This window comes from Tripterygium wilfordii, chromosome 19 (genome assembly GCF_013401445.1).
Source record: "Tripterygium wilfordii isolate XIE 37 chromosome 19, ASM1340144v1, whole genome shotgun sequence".
Taxonomy (NCBI): Eukaryota; Viridiplantae; Streptophyta; class Magnoliopsida; order Celastrales; family Celastraceae; genus Tripterygium; species Tripterygium wilfordii.
The window spans coordinates 12,026,884-12,052,694 of record NC_052250.1 but is presented as its reverse complement, the minus strand read 5'-3'; the positions used below and the strand labels follow the sequence as shown (position 1 = coordinate 12,052,694).

The window sequence follows — 25,811 nt, the reverse complement described above, 5'->3', positions numbered from 1 at the left end:
TCTACTTCATTAAAATATTATTTCTTTATTTCTTTATTTATTTTATATTATTTAAGAGAGAGGTGGGATGCAAGAGAGAGGAGACAATATACAAAAATAATATTATTTTAATAGTTCAGAATGCAATAGTATATTTATCATTTAATAATGTTAGATTATAGTATATTTTGGGAAAAAAATTCTAAATTCTAAATACTAAACCCTAAATCCTAAACTCTAAATACTAATTTCTAAATCCTAAACTATGATTTATCATTTAAAAAAATCATGACTTAATATGATTTCATGACTTAATATGATTTTTGAGAAAAATTAGAGCTCCTCCCATTCCGAAAAAATCACCAGGAATCTAGGATCCAAGCAAGCAAACGCGGTAAAATATTGCGGCAGTTAGATCTAGATCTGCTCATTATCGTTCGATCTACACTATCAACGGCTGGGATTTCTTACGTGGCAACGGGCCCATGGGCCTTTTAAGTAGAGGAGCCCATTAGTCCAGAGATCTCCGGATTTGCGTTCTACAGCTCTCTGTTTCTCTCCCTCGTTCAGAAATAGCGAAGAGGGGTTTCTGTATAGGGTTCTTACAAACCGCTGTTCGGCGCGCGAGATCCAGGTTTTGAATTGGATTCTTGTGAAGCATTTCGATTAGGGTTTTATTTTCTCAATTGGAAAGTTAGTAAATGTTCTCATTGCTGCATTTATTTTCGTCCACTGATTCAATCTAGTGTTCTCGTTTCCGGGGGTTCTGGATTCTCTCCTGTATGCTACATCTGATTCTTCAAATTGATTCAATTATTTATTTCCTCCTTGTGAGAGTTCTGTTTTCGATTATAGTCGGAGGGACGGAGGGTCAGAGTTTTCTTTCGTGGAACGTGAAGAGGGAGTGTTTCCTTTAGGGTTCATAGTTCATATTTTATGGCGCAAAGAGTTAAAGGACTTGAAAGTGTTATTCAGGATTTAAGCCTTCATTCTTTCAATTGAATCCAATCCTGTGCTCTTCGTCTGGCCTATCCAAGGAATTTGTGTCACAGAGTTAAGAAATTGTGAATATTGGCACTACTACTTCTGGAGAACCCAGGACATTGTTACCTCTGTGAAATAATAGATGTCAGTTTAGTATTGAATAGCAATTATTGAGTTGGACCAAGTAACTACAGGTACTGGTTAAGTACGGATCTTTACCTAGTTCGTGGAAGGATTTGAGAGAAATGGCTGTTGTAGGACCTTTGATCCAAGCTCTCTAGGGCACCTGCCTTAAGATATTGGCATGAATTCGTATATGTTGGGATATTGTTATGTTAATATTGATTTATTGGACAAAACTTATTGCCAATGTTGATATGTGCAGTTACTGGAAGTTAATCTTATGGCACCTTCAATTCCCATAGAGTTTACTGGTCAAAAGGAATCAAAGAACTATTTGCTTCCAGAGATGGGTAAATCACGCAAGTATTCTAAGGGACATTCCTCTGGTTTTGTTCCTGATAACAGGCATGCTGTTGAGACAATGGCTGAATCAGAGGGACTGGGGAGCTCCGGACATATTGACACTGAGATGACTGCATCCGAGGATTCTTTTGCTCTCAAAAGGAAATGCATTAGTTTGAATTCAGATGGGCATGAGAATTTCGGTGTCCCCTTGCAAGTTTTGTCATTATCAAAGATGTCACGATTTGAGAGAAAGGATTTGCAATTGAGCTTGAAAATGGAACTTGAAAAAATACGAGTCCTGCAGAGTAGAGTTGTTTCTTATAATTCAAATACTGCTGTACTCTCGGCCTCAAGTGATATTCGGAGTTGCAGTGATGGACAAAAGAGGCCTTCGTTAGAAAATGCTCATAGGCCAAGTGAGATATTGGTCCCACATGGAAAAAATTGTGCACCCCCTAGTCGTAATGGGGCTCATGTAAAGAAGAGTACCTCTGGACGTTTTGAGTCAGTTAAGCCTGCTGTAGGAGTGAATAATTCAAATGCAGTGTTGATGAAGCAATGTGAGAGCTTACTTAATCGTTTGATGTCACATCAATTTGGTTGGGTTTTCAATACCCCAGTTGATGTGGTCACATTAAACATTCCAGATTATTTCAATATCATTAAGCATCCGATGGACTTGGGCACAATCAAGAGCAAGATCAGTGCAGGTGAATATTCAAGTCCTTTGGGTTTTGCTGACGATGTGCGGCTTACTTTCTCTAATGCCATGACGTACAATCCTTCTGGAAACGATGTCCACATTATGGCTGACACACTCCGTAAACAATTTGAAATGAGATGGAAAGCTATAGAGAAGAAACTTCCATCAGCTACTGATGTGCCCTCAGTTCCTTCGCGGGCATATGTTCATATGGAAAATGAAACCATGAAAGGAATTCTACCCTCAAAAAAGAAGAAAGACAGACCAACTGACAATGAGGTCAGGGCTGAGCCTGTTGGTCGGATTATGACTGATGAGGCGAAGCACAATCTGAGCATAGAGTTGGAGGCTCTGTTGTCAGAACTACCTGAAAGCATCATTGTCTTTCTAAAGGAGCATAGTTTTAATGAATGCCAGAATGATGAGGACGAAATCGAGATTGATCTTGATGCTCTCAATGATGATACATTGTTTACATTACGGAAGCTTTTAAATGACCATTTGTTGGAGAAGCGGAAATCAGAGGCAAAAGCCGAACCATGTCAAGTGGAGGTCTTTATCTCTCTTATAACCTTCTTTGACTCTGGTGGTAAACTCTAAACAGTTCCTGATGTATTTGCTTCTAAATTGGCTTTTGTACTGCAGCTTGTCCATGAGTCTGGAATGGGCAATACATTGAGGCAACCATTCAAAGGTATCTTTTGCATCTAACTTTGTTCATTTTGTAATGTTGGGCAATGTTTGTATTTTGCAGTGTTATACCTATTCATTTCTGAACTTCTATTAGTACATGTCCTGGAAACTCACATATGTATGGCTTTATGCAATGATCCTGCAGAGGAAGATGTAGATATTGTTGGTGGGGATGACGCTCCCATGTCAAACTATCCTTCCGTAGAGATAGAGAAAGATGGACCCAGTAGGAACATTAAACGCAGTAGCCCAAGTAGCTCCAATAGTGAATCAGATTCTTCATCTAGTGGTTTGTGGTTCTTTTCTCTTTTCACTTGCTTCATTGCTGTTGATTTGTTATTGTTTAGTTTGAGGATTGGAGTATATATGATGCAGAATGGGAAGCTTACATTTTTTCTTAAGGTCAACTTTTCTAATTTTTGGGTTTATCATAAATTTGTAATTCCATATTTCCTGAGATTCATTATTCATGTTAGGTCTTTGTCTAGTCCTATTTTGTTGATGAGTATTGATTCTTTTTAAAGCTTTAGTTGGTTATAGACTGCAGCCTTATTGATTTACATGTTGGCTAATTTGGTTGGAAAGGAACAAATGAACTTTCAATGAAAAGGAAACTGATGTAGATTTTTGTATACACAACCTGCTCTCTACTAGCAGGTTTCTGCTTTCTAGAATCTATATCAACTTTGTAGACACAATTGGCTTGGTGGGCACTTAATGGTTTTCTTTGGCAGGCTTTGTGATTTCTCTTTTCCTTCTTTCTCTTTGGGTTTCACCTCCTTGGTGGCTTTCAATAAATTTTCTTCTGCATTCAAAATTATTCTCTCCCTCCTTTTTCTATCTTGTTACAGTATTCTCGGGTACTGCTTCAAGCAATTTCACATCCGGCAACCTTCACTTTTCCTATATCTTCTACCTCCAACTTTCATCTGACCCCATTCCTTGCATTCCCCATTAATCTCCCATGTTTTCTGGCCATTTCACAGCTGTATCCCCACAAAAATTATATCTTCTCCTGCATGCCAAATTTGCTTTCCAGTCTGGGAACCTAAATTTGCAGCAACCCCAAATTTTGTCAAACCCTAAATCAGTCAAAACAGTAGTGGGGCAGTTTTGCTAAATCTGTTGTGCATCAGTATTAAATGAGTTATTGCACGATGCATGCCCTGATGTAGTACTTTCATATGATGGATAACTTCAATATTTTAGGCTAGTCTTTGTGAATAGTTACTAACAAAATCTTCTTCCCTTGTTGAATGCAAAATTTTTCTTGCAATCTTGGGTGGTTCGCTTAATCTTGCCTTTCTTTAATTTTCTCAAGATTCTTAGGTGTTGTTATTTGTCTCCACAGCAATTGCTTCGGAGTTGCTTCCTAGCTATGCTATTGACTCACTTGTTTGGGTTCAATTAATTTTCTCTGTTTGTGTTTAGAAGCTGCTCTCTTTCATGAAATGTGTTTACAAATGTGAGAGTGCTGAATTTAGAATGACTTAATATGGCTGAGTTTATATTTTACGTAGGAAGATTTTTGTATGAGATAATTGTTGAAGCATTAGGGAGCTCTGGTGTTAAAAGATCAATCCCTATTAAGGAATATTGTCACTTCCATTTATTTTTTGATCAAATTATTATCTGATTCATGATGCCAACTATTGAAAAACGGTTGGAAACATTGGAATCTTACTGTACTGAAAATTTTCTTTATTGGAAATGGTTCATCACGGGTTTCAGGTGTTTCAAATTTCTCTGTCTTCTGAAAAATGCATTTTTGTTAGTGCTGAGCTAATACCATAGAAAAACTCTGTTGTTTCTCTCTATCCAAATACTCCAACAAGTTACTAAAGATGCCAAAGCTACTTTCCTCCTCATTTTGGTGGCATGTAGGTAAGACCAAGCATTTAACTCCATCTCCAAATTATCAGCCATAACATGAGACTTCTGAAAATTTAAGGCAACTTCTGAAGCTTTTGAATCTTCATACCCCGTTTGACTGAATTTGGTTCTCTATTGGATCTATAAGTGTTTTTTCGTCACCAAGAGTGCTGACCATTATCTCTTTGTTGGCTCCTCCATCCGTCCTAAGTAGTTGCTTTAGATTATATTTGGTGAAGAGTACAGATTTTTATGGTCATACGTCACTCATTTGTTGGCTGATTTCTTTTGAGTTTGTAGTCTTTGCCGCTTGCATTTATTGCTAGTCTATATTACCCAACTTCCAGTTACAAATTCAGGAATAAATGTAGTTTAACTCATTGCGTCCCCGTGCCACTTGAGCACGAATGTAGCATGATGCCTCCCATCGGCCATCCCCACCTCCCCTTCTCACTCAGCCCACCCACACCCCTAAACCACCTCCCTTTATCTTTCTTTTTTTCTCCTACATTTTCTTGACAAATTGTAAACTGTGGCTCTGTGGTTAAGAAGTTTGATTGCAATCTAGGTGTTACCTGTTCATTTTTTTTTTCACCCTGAACGCGAAAGAAACTTTATTAAGAGGGTGTGTAAGGAATGCAGTCCAATGATACAGGAAGCAAAATAAAAATTACAAAGCAGTAAAAAGATCGAAATACTAACAAAAACTCATGACGACCTAGGGTTAGGCACGCCTAAACTAATGCCTCGAAAGAAATTTTTGCAATATCCATTAGCCATAGTTTTACAGTAGCTAGCCAAACTCTGCCACTGATGTGGTGCACTTGGTGTTGTGTCTTGTTAGTGTGAACCTTGGCCTAGTGGTAGGTGCTTCATCGCAACTTAGGGGTCAAAGGTTAAACAACAAAAACAGCCTCTTCGAATGTGAGGGTGAGGCTGTACATCTTCTCTTCCCAGATATTGCCACCACTGTTGCTGAAGTTTCATATTTCATACATTTTCGAGACTATTAAAAGTTGTCTTTTTTGCTGGAGGAAGAGCCTGCTTGTGGAATTACAGTAGTATAATCGAGTTGAATGTTGTGATCTGACTTGTACCTTTTTTGTCATAACTTTCCTTTTCAGATTCGGATTCTGGCAGTTCACCAGATAGCAAATCGGATATAGCCAAGAATACGATTCCTGTTATTGCGAGTAATGTATGGCGTGATGTCTCTACTCTCTTATAAGTCTAAATGTCTAATTAATTCTGTTGTCACAGTTTACACATATTTCGTGTTACTGCCTCTCTGAGTTGTCATTTTCTTTTTCTTTTCCCAAATGGTAGGAAAAGGAGAACATGACAACTACAGCAGATCTGGAGCAAAGCAGAAGTAATGCTGTTGACGCAGAAGATGGAAGTAGTAGTGAGTTTTTGCATACTTTGTATATGCCATACATGTGTGCTGTGTTTGTTCTTTAAGATTTAGCCAAAGTTATCCTACATTTTGTTTTCCTCGTGCAGAACCTGTGAATGGATTGGGTGAAGTTGATGTGCATTCCCAAGAGAAACCAGTTACTGCTGTGCCATATAGCCTCCAAGAGGGTAAGCTAATAAGCATAATCATTGAGAAGATTGTGTCGCTCTTTCTTTAGTGTCGCTATCTCATCTATCATGCTGTAATATTATAGGGGATAGTCCTCCATCTGAGAGACGAGTCTCCCCCGAAAAGCTCTATCGTGCAGCATTATTGAGGAACCGTTTTGCTGACGTAATACTTAAGGCACGAGAAAAGGCACTTGAAAAGGTTGGTTTCTATGTGGGAAATGTTATTCAGGTTGCCTTAATGTGTGAAAATACTTGTGGACATCATAGAATTGTCATCATTTACGATGTTTGAGTTCAGGGGGATAAGCAGGATCCTGAGAAATTGCAGATTGAGAGAGAAGAACTTGAGCGGCGGCAAAAAGAAGGTTTTGGAACCAGACAATGTTTCTATTAAGAGTTTAAAGCTTCATGGCATTACGTGAAGTTTTTTTCTGAATTTTCCGTCTTTGACCATTTGCCAGAAAAAGCTAGACTTCAAGCTGAGGCCCGGGCAGCTGAAGAGGCTCAAAGGAAAGCTGAAGTGGAAGCTGCAGCTGAAGCCAAAAGGAAGAGGGAAATGGAGAGAGAAGCGGCACGCCAGGCTCTGCAGAAGGTAAGAAAATATGTTTTGGGTGAAGCCATTGGCAAAGCACATCTCAGATATGCAAACAGCAAATTAGCAAATTTCTGGTATATGCAGATGGAAAAGACCGTGGATATCAATGAAAACAGTCAGTTCATGGAAGATCTAGAAATGCTCAGGGCTTCACATGGAGAGGATTTAACAAGTTTCATTGATGAGATGAGCCCGGAGCTTTCTCAAAACGAGTTTGGCAGTTTCAAACTTCAAGGCAGTAACCCCTTGGAGCAACTTGGATTATACATGAAGGATGAAGAGGAAGAGGAGGAAGTGGTTGAACCACCCCCAAGCCTTCCTCGTTCTGTGAATGATGTAGAGGATGGAGAAATTGATTGATTGGCGTTTTGCCAGTTTGAACATCAGTTAAGGAGTACGAGCGGAGCGGAAATGGTGATACATTGTTTCCTTGGTTTTCAGCTCCTGAGTCACAATGCTAATGTCTCCCAAGTGATGAAGCGTGTGCATCCCATATGCTGATCAAAATATGTTGTGATGCATTGTTGATTATATTCTGAAGTTGTTTCTATATTTAAAGCTAGTTTTCTATATTTAAAAGAACATTTGGTTACAAAGCATGAGACCACTTGAATGGATCCTCTGTTATTGCCTCGTATCTTTCATATAGAAACTGGTCATCGCTTTGACGATTGCGATCCACATCCTAGTGCATGCAACCTTTTTGCAACGCCGGATGAAAGCTGGTTCTGATAAATTCGAGACTCTTAGGAGACTTGCTAGAGCCCATCTACAGTATTCACAAGGCCATAATTAACTCCTGGGCTCCGAACTCCCATGGCTGCTGGTAGAATGCTTACTTCAATCTGCTATGGGGATTGCCTGCTGTAAAATGTCAAAAAACAGCCTAAAATATAAATAAAGACGACGTATGAATACAACAAACTTTCTCCCACTGCAACCAGGGCAGTACAATCTTCACTATTCATAATATGGAGTGACTACAATTTTCCAGGTCAGGCAGATGTTTTGGAGTGCCAAAATGTTTCCACTTTGGGCATCTAGCACTTGATAAAATCCACTAGGGACATCTGGCACAGGATTTATCAAGAAGATTTATCATGAAAGTATCGTCTCAAGCACTCCAAATTACCAAATTAGTATCATTGTGGATGCTCTAAGATGAACATAAAACCTCTTCAGCTCCAAAAGCTTCGTAGAAGGAAAATGAGCAGGTAGTAGTGATGCCAAATTTCTACAATGGTATTGGTTTACATATATTTTCTCCAGAACAATAGTAACTGTCCTACTTCTCAAACTGTTCGATCGATAGACTCGAGGGAAGAAATCAGAGTTCTTCAAACTCATGTTACTACACGAAAAGAGGAATTCCATCCCTCTCGATTGATATCAAAAATACTGCTCATGCTCGAGGAACGAGCATCGGATCTCATGATCCATCATAGCTCGTAGTATATGCGACTTCCCGCTATATTTTTAACCATAATTGGAACTTAATACAACACAATTACATAAAAGAAAAAAGAACAGGAAAAACGAGACTGCAACACACATTATTTCTCCCAACACATGAAAATAGTTTGCTCATCTAGAGGAAAGTATAGCTTCCTCTACGACAGAAATGGAAACTAAACAACTGCGGATAGCAAATGCTCCAAGACTCCCAAAAACACCTTTATTTCAAACTTACATCCTCCACTACTAACAGAAACTGAACACCACCTGGAATGGACATTGACATGAGGCCTCTAGGAATCCATCCATTCTAGCCGCCATCCCCGCCAACTTAATGAGTCTTTGCCATATGGACAATCAAGTCAACCACACGCGTGCTGTGAAAACCATTTAAAAAGAAAAAGGAAAATCAGAACATACAAGAGGAAATGACTGGAAGTGATGTATATCGTGCAATCAAGATAACAAAACCAGTTAGATGGCATCCTACTACACACTTGTTTGGTTAGTGCTTATTTAAACTAGGATAGTAATAGAAGTCATATGAATAAACACGCCTTAAAATTCCAAGGCCCCGATCCACAGGACATGCCCCTCCAGCCTTTTTTTAAATTTTCTTCCTATCTCGTTTCCTCCCTAAAGAGCAGGATAACAGTAGCATCACAGCTAACCACCCAAGAAATGAATTTTACGCACCAATGTGAGGGATCATACAAGTTGTGCCAGAAAAGGATGGGGAAACATCATCGCTGTCTCCCCAATAAATTCAAAACGAGACTATCAGAGAGAGATGATTATTTATCCAAGAAGAGGAGCACCAGCGATTTATAGTGTTGGTCAGCTACTCGCTACCCTGCTCTTGAGGACAGATACATATTTTGGTCGCGGAAAATGTACCAACTTGCAAGTAATGTCAATGTCCTTGACAATATTGCAACCATACATGGATGAGCAAATAGCCAGGCCCTCGTGAACTTCTTAAACCTAGAGAGGGGAAAATAATGAACCAAGCATTCTATCTCTCATATTTATTTATTTGTCCTATCACCTAAGCAATCATTTGTGGTTTGAGCGAGTCATATATGTACATCAACGTAGTGTAGACCACAGAAAGGAGACATCAAATGCGACTACACAAACCTATGTGCAACTAATTAAAAGTAAGATGAAAATTACCTGTAACCCCACTCATTGTCGTACCATGCAACCAGCTTCACAAACTTATCATTCAAAGCAATTCCAGCCTTGGCATCAAATATACTTGACCTAGAAAATAATGTAATAATTTTCAGGAGAATCTTTCCAGATTGTGCTGACGCATACAACCGCTTGTGTGTGCATGTGCCCACAAGTAAAGAGATCATAAATGCCGCAGGACCAAAGAGTTAACGGCATAAGCACTTGGCTAAACAAAATTCTAAGTCCAATGCTTCAGTAAATCACACTTAATAAAAAAAGACTTTAAAGAATAATGCAAAGCATGCATTATCTCTACCTGCTGTCACCGATAAAGTCTGAGGAAACCAAATCCTCCTCTGTATATCCCAATATCCCCTTCATCTTCCCCTCGGACTCCTCCCTGTTTTTATACAGCATAGATACGTTCAACCAACCCAGCTCAGCTTTAAAACATGATGATTTCAGTTCAACCACTACTTTATGCGTCTCGTTTCAAAATTCATAGCACAAATCATCAAACATAAATGTGAACTACAAAGCATCCTTACTTGATAGCGGATTTAATTTGCTCATAACTTGCCGCCTTCTCCAGCCTCACTGTGAGGTCAACCACCGAGACATCAATAGTGGGAACACGAAAAGCCATTCCTGTTAACTTTCCATTCAAATCAGGAAGAACCTTCCCTACAGCCTAGAAACAGGAATTAAAACAAAGATGAATAAGTTGGACATTGGAGGGGGCACAATGAAACAGTATATAAGGCGTCTGCACCATAAACAAGAGTACCGGAATATATATCTAAATACACTGTGACAGTGTTGAAGAAAAAATTTAAGAGAGGGGGAGCGAGCACAGAACCTAAACTGTTTCAACCACATAACATCCTGAAATAGCGCCATCTCAATAAGCAGCAAATGGAGCAAACTAAAATGTAAATTGGACTGTCATTACAACAAGGGCTTATTTATGTACTTACCTTGGCAGCTCCAGTACTGCTAGGGATAATGTTAAATGAAGCAGCTCTTCCACCTCTCCAATCCTTTGAAGATGGCCCATCAACAGTTTTTTGGGTGGCTGGTACAACGTTGGACAAGGATCAAAGTAAACAAGAGATAACATCATAACAATATCAACAACATGCTGGCCTAGAAACCTAGAACTAAAGGAAACAAATAGAAGTCATACCAGTGATGGAATGAACAGTTGTCATAAGACCCTCCACAATACCAAATCTATCATTAATAACCTGCATTAAGATGCAAGTAAGGCTTACAGAAACTTGTATTAAGCTAAGGCAATAGTTACGTAAAGTATTACGGATATACCATTCTGGAATATATATGTTACCAAGTACAAAAATATCCATGAAGAAAAATGCACCTTTGCCAAGGGTGCTAGGCAGTTGGTAGTGCAGCTTGCATTGGATACAATGTTAAGTTCTGGCTTGTACTCCTCCTCATTGACACCCACAACAAACATTGGAGCATCCTTGCTCGGTGCCGATATGACGACTTTCTTAGCACCACCCTATTAATCAATCAACCAAAACCCCTTCAAAAGATAGAAAAAATCATCGCATGAAAGCTAGAGATATAAACAGCTCCATGTTAAATACCATGGTAACAACATGTTTTACGCAACTGAGAGACACAGGATCAGCACAACGCCACAACATCCATTTTTTGGCAACTACAGAGATATCACTTAACACTTATACCAAAACAATGAATCTGGTGTCTAACTATGACTGATGTAACATCTACCAATAACTAAGTCATCCAAATAGTCATCAATTAGAGACTTAGAATGTACATGCATGTGTGCATATCTAAAGCGTGAAATGAATGACAGATATTAGTAGCTTCACACAAGCAGACAAGCAGATGAGAAGATTATGCACTCTAAAAACCTACATGATTTTACTTACCTTCAAATGGGCAGCAGCTTTGTCCTTGTCCGTGAACACTCCAGTTGACTCCACAATGAACTCTGCTCCCGACTCAGCCCATGGGATCTCGTCTGGGTTCCTGAAGTTACACACATCCAGTCAGATCAAACCACCAAACTACATTTATTCTCCACCGCATATAAACCCCTCTAATAAAATGAAAAACATAGTAGAACAGCTTTGAACATAACACACACCTAATTCCATGAACTGTCACGGGCTTCTCACCAAAAAGAAGCGTATTAGAATCCTTCACCTTGATCTCATGGTGCTTCCATTTACCGTGAACACTATCGTACTTGAACATGTAAGTCTGAGTCCAAAAACACATCACACGTCCAGTTAACAACACCCCTTATTGATAAGTTTGACACAAGCAATCATTGCCTCCATAGATAGAAATCCCAATCTCACAAAGTTTATATTGGTAATTTTACATAGTAAACATTCGTGCAAATGGTAATAGAAAAACATAGGAAATCAGAGTATCTCCTGATGAAAATTTATGGAAATAAAGATACAGAGAAGCGGTTCAATTAGAAAATATCGCACAAATTACCATGTATTCGGTAGTGATAAAGGGATCGTTAACAGCGACAAGCTCAACATCGTCTCTCTGGAGAGCAACTCTCGCCACCAACCTTCCGATCCTTCCAAACCCTAGTATATTTCAATTTCCACATATTTAAAGTTTCCATGAACGGAAAACAAAGCAGGGATTTCCAAATCAATCTTGCAGATAAAATCGAAGTAAAATACTCATTCAAGTATACGAAGTTCAGATATATTACCGTTTATTCCGATCTTGATCTTCCCTGTCATATAAAACAGCAAGTGCAGAAGAAAAACACACCAAATCAATATAGATCCCCAGACAAAACAAGAAAATTATAACAAAAATCGCAAGGAACGGTATCCTTACCCATGATTGCAGAGATTGAGAGCTAGGCGACGAATTACAGTGTAAGAGGGAGTTGCAGATAGAGTTAGGTGGAGAGTGGTGGTTTGGAGAGAGCTAAAATGGAGTTCTGATATGCCGAAAGTAACCGGAGACCGGGAAAACCGGTTGTATTAGCGATTGGTTCGTGGAGTACGATCGTTGTCAACAGCGGAAAGTCTAGTGGGATTCTCTAGGAACTCTGCTTTTCTCTCCTTATCGCAATCGCAAACGGAGAAAAAAGTTAGTGAACTGTTGAATGGCCAACTTGGCCATGCCACGTTTTTGGGACAGCAAGCCGAGTTGAGGGTGACAGATGGCTCTGGTTCGGACAAGTGGCTTCTCTTTGAATAATGTTTCAACCTTCGAGAAGGATCATGAAATCATCCCAAACCTTCACCAGAATTCCGCGCTAAACAGCGGATAAGGGGTTAAATTTATTTATTTTTTCCCGGTTTTTGACAGAAATTTGACTTATTGGGTTGGTTGTGTGGATGAGAAAAATAAGAAGCCAGAAAATCAAGATAAATACAGGGGCTAGGGAAGGGATAATTCTTAGCACTTAAAAAGAAAATCTCAATTACAGTTAAGCTAACCTCCAAGGAGACCAGGAAATTAGAATCAAACATTTGATCCTATCACAACACGACACTCTAAGAACAATGATATCAATTGCCAAGGAAAGGTTTTAACTAATCACTTATCGACCCCTTATATAAAGGAGGCTAAGATCGACCTAAGGTACGTGTGACAATTTGCAATCAAATGTTATTAGACCTCCCAAAGTTTGATATTGTAGTGTCTCAGGTCACGAAGGACAGCCATCTCCCTTTATTCTTGCAGGATTTACCGAGGCTTTTCGATGCATCAGCCCTCTCGACAATAGAGTTGATGTGTGGATTTTCTGTTTTTGTGCATCCACGTGTTACTATGTTTTTTTAACTGCAGGAGAGGAATCAGTTTATCAACAATAAAGAAAGGAGAAAGGAGAAAGGAAGGAAGGAGAGGAATCAGTTCTCTGTGAAGCCTCTTCATAGCTGTGCTACTGTAAGCCCAACCAAGCCCATCTTGCTGTGGACAGTGGGCCCTAAAAATGGGCCACAACCCACAAAGGTATATGATCTCATAGGAGTATAGGACGGCATCCAGTACTGGGCCCAAGTTTGGACAAAACTTGTAGATCAGTTTGTGGCTGCAATGCGGATAAGTTGGATATTCTGCACTCTTTACGAGAGTGGTATTTTTTGGCATATATGGTCACGTACACGTGGTAGGTCTCACCTAACAAGAAAACGTTAAAACCGGTCGTAACCGAATTAATTGATAGACACTTGACCGCTAAAAACCGACCTAAAACCGGAAAATTGACAAAACCGACCGCTGGGTTAGAATCAATTAGTTAAATTTATGTTAAAAAAAAGAGACCGTAAACACCCCTACCTAATCGTCCTAGCTAATCTGGTTGGCTTTTGCTCTTTCCACAACCGTGGGTATGGTGTGCGCTATCCGAATCGATTTATAACCGGTTAGAGCAGATCCAGCAGGATAGCAAACTACAAAACTCTCAAAGCTTAACCAATGCCTCGGCCCAGAACCAACTACTGGATAACAAGAAGGTCCAGAATAGTGCAGATAGCCTAGACTGGATTACAATAAGACTAAGGCCCTCGGCCTACTAGCTTTAGTTACTATTCTGTAATCCAAGACATTCCAAGTAAAAAAAAATGAAGAAATTATAGTAAAAAATAATCGTTTGATTGAATGCAAGATTTAGCGAAACCACTTCAGCACTTCTCTTCCATCTAAATACAAAATTAAACAGTAAAAATGTCGAGGACAATGTTGGCATGGTAATAAAGTGTGTGCTAGTCATGCTCTTCTATCAGGATTCAATACTTTTTCAAAGACATGAGCTCACTTATGGATTTTTTATGAATTTACCTTGCATGCGTAGTGTGTTGGCTAGTACACACGCCGATGGATTATCTCTATATATAGTTTCTATTTGGTAGTCCGTTTCAAGCTGGCCGGATGCACCGAGTTGCGGTAGAGTGCTATGTTCAGTGGAGCTCAGGTGTTTGGTGGTCCAAAAGGTGCCACCACGCAAACTCCCGATCCCAGGCGAAACGAAATATAGGTGTTTTTCCTGGTAACGCGTTTCACGCAAAGCAAAAATCATTGTTACTATACGCGTATCTCCGTCTTTCGAAAATGACGAGAAAGATTCTTTTGTTAAATCTCATAGTTGTAGTACACGTGGCAACATTACAATAGTTCTAAAATTTTCATCTTACTTTTATTGTAATCGTGGCATCATAATAGTTGAATCTTATTTTTGGATTGGTTTTTTTATTAAATAAAAATTTATTTATAAACTTTACTTAGTTATAAAGTACAAAACAATTAATTAAATCAGTTATTACAATTTATAATTAAAATTGGACAAATTTCATAATTTATTATCTCTCCTCAGTCCATCGCAATTTTGTTCATCCAAACACTAAACTGCATATCAACTCACCTCACCACAGTTTTTTTACCTGACAGCACCTCACCTCACAACATCAAAGTACAAAGCACTCCCAAACAGACCCATAGACATGGAAACCATGTCACTTGACAAGTATTGATGAGGGTCATGAATGAAGTCCTTCGTCGCCATGAATGGTTCAAGGAATATTCAAACCAAGCAAGGTGAGCTTGTTGTTGTAATACCCAACATCCCATGCACCAAAGCCATGGACCCTGCATGTACAGTCACAATGAATGGTTCAAGGAATATTGAAACCAAGCAAGGTGAGCTTGTTGTTGTAATACCCAACATCTCATGCACCAAAGTCATGGACCCTGCATGTACAGAATTATGGGCTCACGTACTTCTCGAACATACCCTACACTAAACAGTTTGATTTTGTATGTATCAATCACAACAAACACCAATCACGAATTGCTCGACCCCTCCATGTTAACTCATATGCAAGAGTGTTATAATTATTAATTATAGAGGGGTGAGAAGAAGTAAATACGGAGATGAGAGAGGTATGATTCAATTTATTTCTAGGGTATTGTCTACTTTGAACTTTAAAACACGCATAATTTTGTTCTTAAAAATGACCTCTACGATTGAGAAGAAGTAGACTCAAACTTATAAATTACGCGGTTTATTCTTGAATTCAAATTTATAAACTACATGGTTGACTCTCACAGAACTGTTGTGAAATATTTTGTATTTCCAAGGAAGTTTTTAATTTGTCCATCAATAAATGTTTGGTCCATTAGAGTGTGTTTGGATTGAGGGATTTGGGAGAAGGGAAGAGAGGGGAAATGCAGAACTGTTGTGAAATATTTTGTATTTCCAAGGGAGTTTTTAATTTGTCCATCAATAAATGTTTGGTTCATTAGAGTGTGTTTGGATTGAGGGATTTGGGAGAAGGGAAGAGAGGGGAAATGTAGGGGTGTTTCTAAGGGCGAGAGAGACGGGCTGTCGCCCAGGTCCCCCAAATCCTTAGAGCCCCATATTTATAGTAGTCATAAGAAATGTTAAATGAGTAAGCAATATTGTCTATTGAAAGTGATTTGACAGAAAAAAAATTTGATTACATTAACATAATTAGTGATTTTACATCTAAAAATGCTACAAGATGTCATATTTAAGTAATATATACGATATTTAAATTTTTTTTAAGAGAGCCCTTATTTAAAGTTTGTCCAGGGTCCTCGAAGACTTAGGTACACCACTGGAGAAATGGAATCTTATCTGTTCATCCAAATGAAGCCTAAGAGAATTAGAAGAAAACTCATTTTCCTTTCTCTTCCATTCCCTCCAACTTCCTTAATCCCTCCAACTTCCTTAATCGAAACACACTCTTAATGTAGTTGATGAGAAGTGTATAGGACTCCAACCATCCCCCATCACCCCCTTTTCGGTACTACTTCAATAGTTCAATGTCTCGTGCTTACCTTATCCCACCCATGCATGATGCACGCCGCCCTCCCTCGTTGAATCATATCCACAAAATTTAAACTTCATTTTGTGTACATAAAATTATGCATTCGTGATTTTTCAGGATAATTTTATTGAACTAGTAGACAAAACTTTTGGCTTGGATTAATGGATTGTACTAAAACTAAGACAGGCACCAAACCTATTGGGTCAGCCGGTCAGCATATATCTAATACGACAAAAAAAAACGTCAGTACACATGATCACATGGCTTTCCACATGTAAAGTATACAACCAAAAAACAAATGCAATTGCTCAGCTGCAGTGGGGGCCGGGCCTCAAGTTGATTTTCGTTCATTTCATTTGAATTATCCTTTCTTTTTTTCACCGATTGATAGGTATTTTCTCTTATTCACATATGGCACAATGATCCTTCTCATTAATCTATCATTTTTATTTCATACAATGACTATTAAGCACAATGCTACTTGATGCATTTTTTTTCTTCTCTTTTTTAAATAGGTTTTAAGAATTGGTAAATTTACCAATTACCGACTTACCATTACCGATCGATCGGTATACCGACTCTTCCGGTAACGGTAACGGTAACATTTTTTGAATTACCGAAAGAATTGGTATGGTAACGGTATTCCGTGATTGGTAACGGTAACCGTACCAATAACAGCCCTAAGTATAAGAACAATACTTTTGTGATCACATATTGAGTTTTGACGTAACTTTATGTCATCATGTGAAGAATTTTTGTGCGCATGAGTTTGACGGGTTGAATGTAGACCCATATCGAGTGTACAAAAGATAAATTTATATGATATTATTTATTTTCTTTTTAACATACAAATCCAATCATATTAATCATCGTTTCTGTGATTCTAAAATCTAAATACAATTGAATTATTAGCGGTAGTTGCCTAGGTTAGGTAGTGGTCTCATACATAATATATTAATTATATTTATAATATTGTTTATTCATGTTAAACTAATTAATTAAATGAATAGATATACCAGCTAGCTATGAGAATTTATTATTTGCTCAATGATCCTTTTCATATGATTGGGGGATTCAAAGAGATTCCAATGCGCCGTTTTGCCAGTTGCTATACTACTCCTCTTCCAGCTGTTGGTTTTGGCTGGTGCTTGGGGGCCAGGCCATAAGGCATGCACCAATTTCTTTTTTTTTTAAAATTTTTTTACCTTCAATATTAGTATAGTAGTACAAAATCAGCCTAATCCGAAAAAAAAAACCCAAAAAACCTAATCACTTTCCTTGTCGTCTCCTTCTCCTCTCCCTCAACCCAATTCGACATTAAATCACTTTTGATATAAAAATTGTGTGAGTACCGTTTCATTTTACGATTTTTTCCCTTCCAATAAGGCACGACTATATTGTGCCGTTTTGAGCACAAAAAATGATTAGGATCAGCGCTGCCCATGAGCTCGCAAAATAATTTACAAACCAAGAATGCCACGGAGGAGTAAATAACCAAATACTTGAGAATTTCTACCCTTTATATATAGTATTTTTGGTTTTCCTAATCTTTTTTTGGGGAGAAGAGAGGACGGCTGATCTTGGAGATCCAAAATACTTTTCAAATACTAAAAAAAAAGGATAATTAATTGAGTGAAAACAAGGACATAGTTTGGCACAATACGGCCTATAAATTTGGAAGGTGCATGCATGCCTGTTCCCCATGCACATGACTAACCTCTCTCTCTCTCTCTCTCTTGAGTATTGACTATTTATAGGGAGCTAGTGGGAAACAAAATTTGGTCAAAAAACAAGCAGTTTTAGTCTTTCGGATACAAGGGGGAAAAAAAAAAAGGTGTGTAGAGTGGCAGAAGCCATGAAGAAGAAAAATGAGCAACAAGAGTTGCAACATCAGCAGCAACAAGGAGGACTGCAAAAGCATATTCAATGCAACAAAGGAAAATCTTCCAAGTTCAAGAGAAGCACTTCCACTCTTCAAGAGGATGGTGCTTCCTCTGCCATTCTCTTGCTTGCTTGTATTGCCTGCACTCCCTCCTACATATTACCATGATATATATATATAGATATCTAGCATATATTTATAAACAGTTGTTTAATTAGAACTTCTCACTCTCCCTCTATATATGTTTTCTTGGTAGTCTTTATTATTAATTACTCATCTATTAATTGTATTAGTTACTTATTCCAATTAATAAGATCAGTTGCCTGATATATATATATATATACACACATGTATATAACTATATCTATATGCATTTTAATTTTATTCATCCGAGATGGGATATCTAAACAGACGCGCATGTAGAAAGCAATATAGTTCTTAGCAAAGGCAAGAAAAATAGATCATCAATTACACTTTACACACTTCATGTTCTCGAATCTCTAGTTAATTTAATTAAAGATAAATAATGTGTAGAAAATTCTCCTCCTTAATATAAAATGAGATAAAACATTACTTTTTAGATCGGTGTGAGAGTTGAATTTATTACCTCTCAATTATGAAAAAAATGGTCAAATAAAAGAGTTTGATTGGGACACACAAAAAATCAGTCGTGCTCTTCAAACACCTCTCAACATATGGAGAGGTGGAGAGGTGTTTGGAGGGTGAATGCTTATCAAAAAATTGAGCCCACGATTTGGAGATAAACATTTCACCGTTGCATGTTGCTCCCTCTTCAATATGACAAGAAGCCTAACTGACTAAGAAAGAGCAATATATATGCATCCCATTGTAGATGCTCTAAGAATTAAGTCAGTAGAGAGACCATATGGTTACTACTCAATAGTGGAATAGATAAAGTTTCAGACATTTTCATGTGGGAGGTGTATGATGGACCATGAATAGTATCTCGGATGTGTTTGGTGTGAGTTATCTGGACTTGTCTCATGTGCAATTATATTCCCATGGACGATATTGCTTAAAGTTGTGAGTTGTGAGTTGTCTGTATATATCACCATGTACCCGACACAGTAGTACAGCATGTGATTGTGTCAACAATATACTTGTCACGACATAGATATATGCATGGCATATTGGCATGTATTCATTTAATTATATATAACCAAGCAAACAGACCAAAAGAATTTTATCTACGTTAACCATTTCCTTTCGCACATATTATTGTAAATCCACACCTTCATACACATCAATAATATTATTCACCTTGGATTGTCTGGTTCTCGTGGATACATTGGACACACACGACTTTGTTTCTTTTTAGGCCCAAGCAAGTGGGCCCAGATCACTCAAGCCTAGAAAAATGCATTGTTATAGTGTTAGGGGTGGGCTTGTGCACTTGCAATGGTGCAAGTGTTGCTGGGCCAACAAAAATCAATATTAGGTCTCACCTTTATTAACATAAAAGTCAAGCCAAACACGTCTCTCAATACACTCACATCAGCAAAACACATATTCCTATACATTATTTCTTTCCACCCAACATGGAGGCTAAAAATATCTCATAACTCCATGTTATCCACAACAAAACTACACAAAAACACCATCTCCTAATATAATCACATCAACAAAACACAAAATCTCATATAGTTTTGTTGGTCGAGCAAAACTTGCACCATTGCAAGTGCTTATAAATAAAGGCATTAGTCCCACATCTTACCGATGTGGGACAACACATACGAAGCTTTTAAAGTAAATAATGTTATCATAAATTCATATCCGGAGCTCTACAATTCCCCATAATCTAAAATTCGCATCCAATGATTTTGGAGGTGCACCAAATCACTCTGCCAAAATTATTTGCACCACATCATTCTATCAGATTATTTTTACACCGTTAGATGTGAATTCGAGAATATGTTGAATAGTAGAGTTCCTCCATCCCATAAATGTCAAGTTTTTGATCAAAAAGCTGGTGAAAAAGTGTGCAGAATTCTAGGTATGGTTCAACTATCCGGACAGGCAGGGAAGTCGTCTGAATAGCAAGCAAAAACTGCAGTTACAAGCAGAAATCTGGACAAGGTGTCCTGACAGTCGGGAGGTGTCCGAACGGCTATGCTGAAAATCAAGTCAAAGGCAGCAAAAAAGACTAAGTGTCCGGACAGTTGGGGAGCCGTCCGGATGGGGTGTCGGGGATGCACTATTTTAGTATAAATAAGAAACTTGTTTTAGGTTTTTAACCCTAATTCCAATTGTAAGTTTCTCTAGGTTTTGAGAAGCGACTGAGAGTGAAAGAGAGAGCAAGGTTAGTGAAAACTTTGTGGTTTATCTCTTAGGTTTAATTGAATAAAGGTGAACAAAATTGAGTGTGTAATTGTAACAATTTTCTACATAGTGAAATTTTCTTAATTTCAATTTCTTTGTTGTCCTGTTGATTCATCTGTCATGAATGAGAGAGTAGGTCTAATTTCCTAACAATAAATTCTCCCCCAAAAACTTAAGCTGGACAGGCTGGTTAGGAATCTGAATCTTCTATCACGTAGTGCAAATTGCTTCACCGAGTTGTAAAAGTAAAACTTAACATAACATAATTATTTTATTATTTCTTTAATTGGGCTGGGCCTTAATGAGGTCGGGCTTCATTGCCCAGTATTTTTCTGTTGGGCCCAAACTTTATCATATGACCAAGCCCGTAATTTATGTTGACAAATAGATTTAGTCCAATTAGGAAATCAAACACCGTCTTTCATGGACACAACCAATTGTGGAACCACAATTGGTACAATCCAACCAAGAGTAGTTTATAAGTAAGATTCACTGTCTCTCACACAATCAAAGTCTTTTCTAAGCTAAACTATCATATTCGACAACCCGAAGAACAAAATCGTGCAAACTTGTGTCTAAAGCAGACAATATTGATTTGTAATATTTATGGTGGATTTTCTAACCTCCCGTGTTTCTAATTTTTGATATTATGTGACTACCAGTTTCTTTTTGACATTAAATTGTCGGCATGATCCCTACAATGTCCAGTCTAATTTTTGATATTATGTGACTACCAGTTTCTTTTTGACATTGAATTGTCGGCATGATCCCTACAATGTCGAGTCCTGCTATTCAAGAAAAGAAAAAGAAAATCATAATTAATTAATTCCAAAACTTATGGAGTTCTTCTTGTGAACGATAGTCAACAACACGAGAATTCATTCATAGAACAGAAACAATAGAGATCCAAGTAAATGGAATTCCAGTCATTCCAATAAGTAATCATATCCCTTGATTGATGTGCATTATGTTTTGTGGGCCCCTACACTTACATTAATCAATGATTAAGATTGATTACTGTGATGATTGAGATTCGATTCAATGGGATACCTAACATTTTTGTTCATAAAATTCTTGGCCGTCCAAGATTTGATGAGGGAGTTGATGATTCATTCGACGGCTGATGTATATGCTTATGTCATTCTTTCTTGTTAGAATTAGATTATATGCAAGGCGCTGAAGAATATGCTGCACCTACCCTATGAAACAAGAGAAATTACTATTAATTAATAATAATCCACGCATTAATCCAACTATTATATATATAGAGGGCCATTTTTCCATGCGGATCAAAGTTTACAGACTTCATTTACAGATTCGATCGTGCGGTAGATGCAGGCATGTCAAACTTCACGTGGGGCCACTGTTGGCGTGTTTTATTATTACCGCACGATCGAGGTCTATGTAAATCAAGTCCGTAAACTTTGGTCCGCATGGGAGAATAAGTCATATATATTCTAAAATGAGGTTTTACAATGAGTTCTAAAATGAGATCTTAATTTTTAAGATTCAAAATATTTATAAAAATCTGAAAAAATATATATTTGTATTTTGATCGATTTTACGAACTCAATGATATATTTTTTGTTCGAAACAAAAATCAAATGCAACCTAAAAAGTGTATAAAATGTCTTTTTGTTTTGTGTCCAATGATCCAGAATTATCATGCACTTTTCATGTTGAATTTGATTTTTGTTTCGAACAAACAATATGTCGTTGGGTTCGTAAGACCGATCAAAATACAAATATATTTTTTTTAAATTTTTTAAAAAATGTTTTTATCCCTAAAAGTTAAGACCTCACTTTAAAACTCATGAGAGAATTCTTTTATATACCGTTCGACTCATAATTCCGATCAACACAATCATAATTTTTTTTTAGAAAAAAAAAAAATTTTAACACACTCAAATTGATTTACAACGGGGTCCGTCGTAAAAAATTTACAGCAGATCTCTGAGATCCGTTATTTACTTACTTTGTGTGGGAGCGAAAACTGTCAGTTTTTTTTTCCAATTTTTTTGACATAAATTTAATAGTCGATTATTGTTGGGTTTTTTTTGGTCTTTTTCGATTTTTCAATCGGTTTTTGACATAAATATAACTGGCAAATCAGTCAGTTAACCGTTCGATTCAGTTTAGTTGGTAAATTTTTATAACACTAACTTTGAGTCTCTTGCAAGGTTTTAAGTGGCATGATACACTTGAGACAAATAGTGCTAATGGCATAAATACACACACAAAAAGTACTAATCCCATTACAAACAAGGCAAGCTAAAACAAATCTAAAAAAGAATGAGTTGGGGATTTAAGTAAACTTATCATTTATTGGTTCAATTCTTTTAAAGAGGAATTCATTCAAGATGCAGTCATATTGAACCCCCACTCTACAGAACTTATCATTTATCGGTTCAAAAAATTTTTTTAACGAGAAATTCATTCAAGATACGACCATATTGAACCCCTGCTCTACTTGATAAATTTGGGTACGTGAGTCTCCCGTTCCACATGATTCTCCAATTCAAGTTACCATATTCACCTTCACGACTTACCAAGTTATTTACTCCATCCATTTCAATTTATCTATCATCTTTTGAAAATCCAATTTCTTAAGAAGACATGATTTAATGCAATTCAACTACACAAAATAACCACATTATTCTAAATTTACCCTTATTTATGGCAGTACTTTTTCCTCTTGAAACAAGGGTAATTAAAGTAACGAGAGTAATTTTGGAATACATCAACAAAATTATTAATTAACGAAGAAAAGTGACACTAATTTTGAGACAACCCAAAATAAAAAGATGAAAAATCAAAATGGGACGGAAGGAGTAACAGATAAAGCCTTAAAACACACAATTACCACAGTGCAAGTTGGCATGTTTGACCTTGAAATCATTAATATCTACCATCTTCAACTTACACATCCAGATTATATAAATAAAAAAGGTAAATTAAGCAAGTGTTTATGTAAAAAAACCAACTATTAAGTATTAACTATAGGCTGGCGGTTGGACAAGGTAGAAATCCAAAATCTTAGAAAGTAAATTGACAGGCCTCTGCTGTGATTGGTCTATGCAAACACATCTTTATGCCTTAGTTCTAGGGGGACAGCCATGAAGACAACATCTTTCTTGTCCAGCTTGTATTGGGTATTGTTTTTTTTATTACACTCTCTCTATGCAACATTCTTGTAATCTTCGCTTGTTTCTATGTAAGCAAGCTATATTAGGCATCCTTGCTTGGTAATGATGGGGTCTTTCAGAGCGTTATTGAATATCTTTTGAGAAAGAAAGAGACTGATTCTGATGGCTCCAGGTTACATGTCAACTGAGTTCTACAATGGTGAAAGCAGCAGTACTGTTGATGAAATCAATGGTCTTGATCTCAGTCTTACAGCCATGGCTTTCTATCGCTACCCTCTTATGTCCATGTTGGATTCCAATCTGGTCCTTCCGTTAGATGATCATGAAACCAGAGATCATAAGAGGCTCAAGAGAACCCCGAGTATTCCTGACGATATTGGGAATAATTGTAATAGTGATAGCAGAGATGGCGAAATTAGTCGCAGCGGCAGCACCGGCAGTCTGATTAGCCTGCGGAGGCTGCAATTTAGGGATCATATATGGACGTATACACAGAGATATTTAGCAGCGGAGGCAGCGGAGGAAGAAGCAGCAGCGGCCGCGGCAATTGGTGCTAATTCTGCTGAAGAAGATGGGAGTGCTGATGGTATGAGACTTGTTCAGCTTCTGATAGCTTGTGCCGAGGCTGTGGCTTGTCGCGACAAGTCACACGCCTCGGCACTACTATCTGAACTACGATCCAACGCGCTGGTCTTTGGCTCATCGTTCCAGCGCGTCGCCTCTTGTTTCGTCCAAGGCCTATCAGACCGTCTCTCGTTGGTTCAGCCGCTTGGAACGGTCGGTTTTGTTGCACCAACGATGAACATTATGGACACTGCATTTGAAAAAAGAGAAGAAGCCTTACGCCTTGTTTATGAACTTTGTCCACATATTCAGTTTGGTCACTTTGTGGCCAATTCAGCAATATTGGAAGCCTTTGAGGGAGAGAGTAACGTTCATGTGGTAGACTTAGGCATGAGCCTTGGTCTACCACATGGACACCAGTGGCGGCAGCTGATTCGCAGCCTCACTGACCGTCCTGGCCAACCACTTAAACGCCTAAGGATCACCGCCGTTGGACTATTCGTTGAAAAATTCCAAAGCATCGGAGATGAGTTGGAGGAATATGCCAAAGATTTGGGATTAACTTTGGAGTTCTCCGCGGTGAAAAGCGACCTTGAAAATCTTAGGCCTGAAGATGTCAAAACGTTTGATGGTGAGGTACTTGTTGTCAATAGTATTCTTCAACTTCACCGGGTTGTTAAGGAAAGCAGAGGAGCTTTAAATTCTGTTTTGCAGATCATTCATGAGCTTTCACCCAAAACCCTGGTTCTAGTTGAGCAGGATTCAAGCCATAATGGACCATTTTTCCTTGGGAGGTTCATGGAAGCATTGCACTATTACGCTGCAATCTTTGATTCTCTTGATGCAATGCTGCCAAAATATGACACAAGGAGAGCTAAGATGGAGCAATTTTACTTTGCAGAAGAGATCAAGAACATTGTGAGCTGCGAAGGCCCGGGTAGAGTTGAGAGGCATGAGAGGGTGGATCAGTGGCGCAGGAGGATGAGCCGTGCCGGGTTTCAGGTTGCACCGATTAAGATGGTGGCTCGGGCCAAAGAGTGGCTTGGGAAGAACAATGTCTGTGAAGGGTACACTGTTGTGGAAGAGAAAGGTTGCTTGGTTCTGGGATGGAAATCGAAGCCGATTATCGCAATCTCATGCTGGAAATGCTAGCTTTTCAGCATTCAAATTTGCAGTTTCAACTTTCAATTCAATAAATTGAGCCTGGTTTGAGGAAAACTGGTTGGCTCTCTCTGTGTGTGAGTGATGAATAATTATGTATCTGAAGTGATCTTCAGGTTTGCTGTACCAGTCTGCTCATATGAGGCAGCAAACGGCAATTTCCCGGCATTAATGGTTTGTTTTTCAGTTTGAACATCAACTGTTCAGGTGATTGAACTGGTTGAAATAAAGAAATTGTACAGCTAATGTGGCTCTGTGTTTCAAATTGTAAATATAAACATTCCTTGATTCTTTATTCACCCAAAATTTCACAATGTAACTTGCTCACCCGTATTCGAATTAACTATTGATTTTGATTTTGATGATA

The 25,811-nt window shown here is 38.0% G+C and overlaps 3 protein-coding genes across 4 annotated transcripts; 2 read left to right on the top strand and 1 right to left on the bottom strand.

Moving 5' to 3' along the window:
* The first annotated feature begins 505 nt into the window (after positions 1–505).
* On the top strand, positions 506–7,500 carry LOC119984987 (transcription factor GTE10-like). The gene is made up of 10 exons (XM_038829132.1): positions 506–2,686; positions 2,780–2,828; positions 2,973–3,116; positions 5,824–5,897; positions 6,026–6,104; positions 6,203–6,283; positions 6,370–6,485; positions 6,585–6,651; positions 6,748–6,878; positions 6,966–7,500. The coding sequence occupies exons 1-10, from the start codon at positions 1,367–1,369 to the stop codon at positions 7,239–7,241; spliced, it is 2,337 nt and encodes a 778-aa protein (XP_038685060.1). The 5' UTR covers positions 506–1,366; the 3' UTR covers positions 7,242–7,500.
* Positions 7,501–8,419: 919 nt separating this feature from the next.
* On the bottom strand, positions 8,420–12,677 carry LOC119984988 (glyceraldehyde-3-phosphate dehydrogenase GAPC2, cytosolic). Of its 2 annotated transcripts, XM_038829134.1 has the most exons (12): positions 12,387–12,677; positions 12,256–12,279; positions 12,024–12,124; positions 11,662–11,777; positions 11,444–11,543; positions 10,897–11,043; positions 10,702–10,762; positions 10,493–10,590; positions 10,064–10,206; positions 9,832–9,915; positions 9,513–9,602; positions 8,420–8,713 (listed from the first exon to the last, which is right to left on the bottom strand). In XM_038829134.1, the coding sequence occupies exons 1-12, from the start codon at positions 12,388–12,390 to the stop codon at positions 8,668–8,670; spliced, it is 1,014 nt and encodes a 337-aa protein (XP_038685062.1). In that variant the 5' UTR covers positions 12,391–12,677; the 3' UTR covers positions 8,420–8,667. The 2 variants fall into 2 exon arrangements, with proteins under 2 accessions (XP_038685062.1, XP_038685061.1); XM_038829133.1 differs by lacking the exon at positions 12,387–12,677 and having other exon boundaries at positions 12,256–12,286.
* A 5,529-nt stretch (positions 12,678–18,206) lies between these two features.
* LOC119985576 (GRAS family protein RAD1-like) lies at positions 18,207–25,435 on the top strand. Its single transcript, XM_038829866.1, has 2 exons — positions 18,207–18,366; positions 23,892–25,435. The coding sequence occupies exons 1-2, from the start codon at positions 18,207–18,209 to the stop codon at positions 25,433–25,435; spliced, it is 1,704 nt and encodes a 567-aa protein (XP_038685794.1).
* Positions 25,436–25,811: the final 376 nt, after the last annotated feature.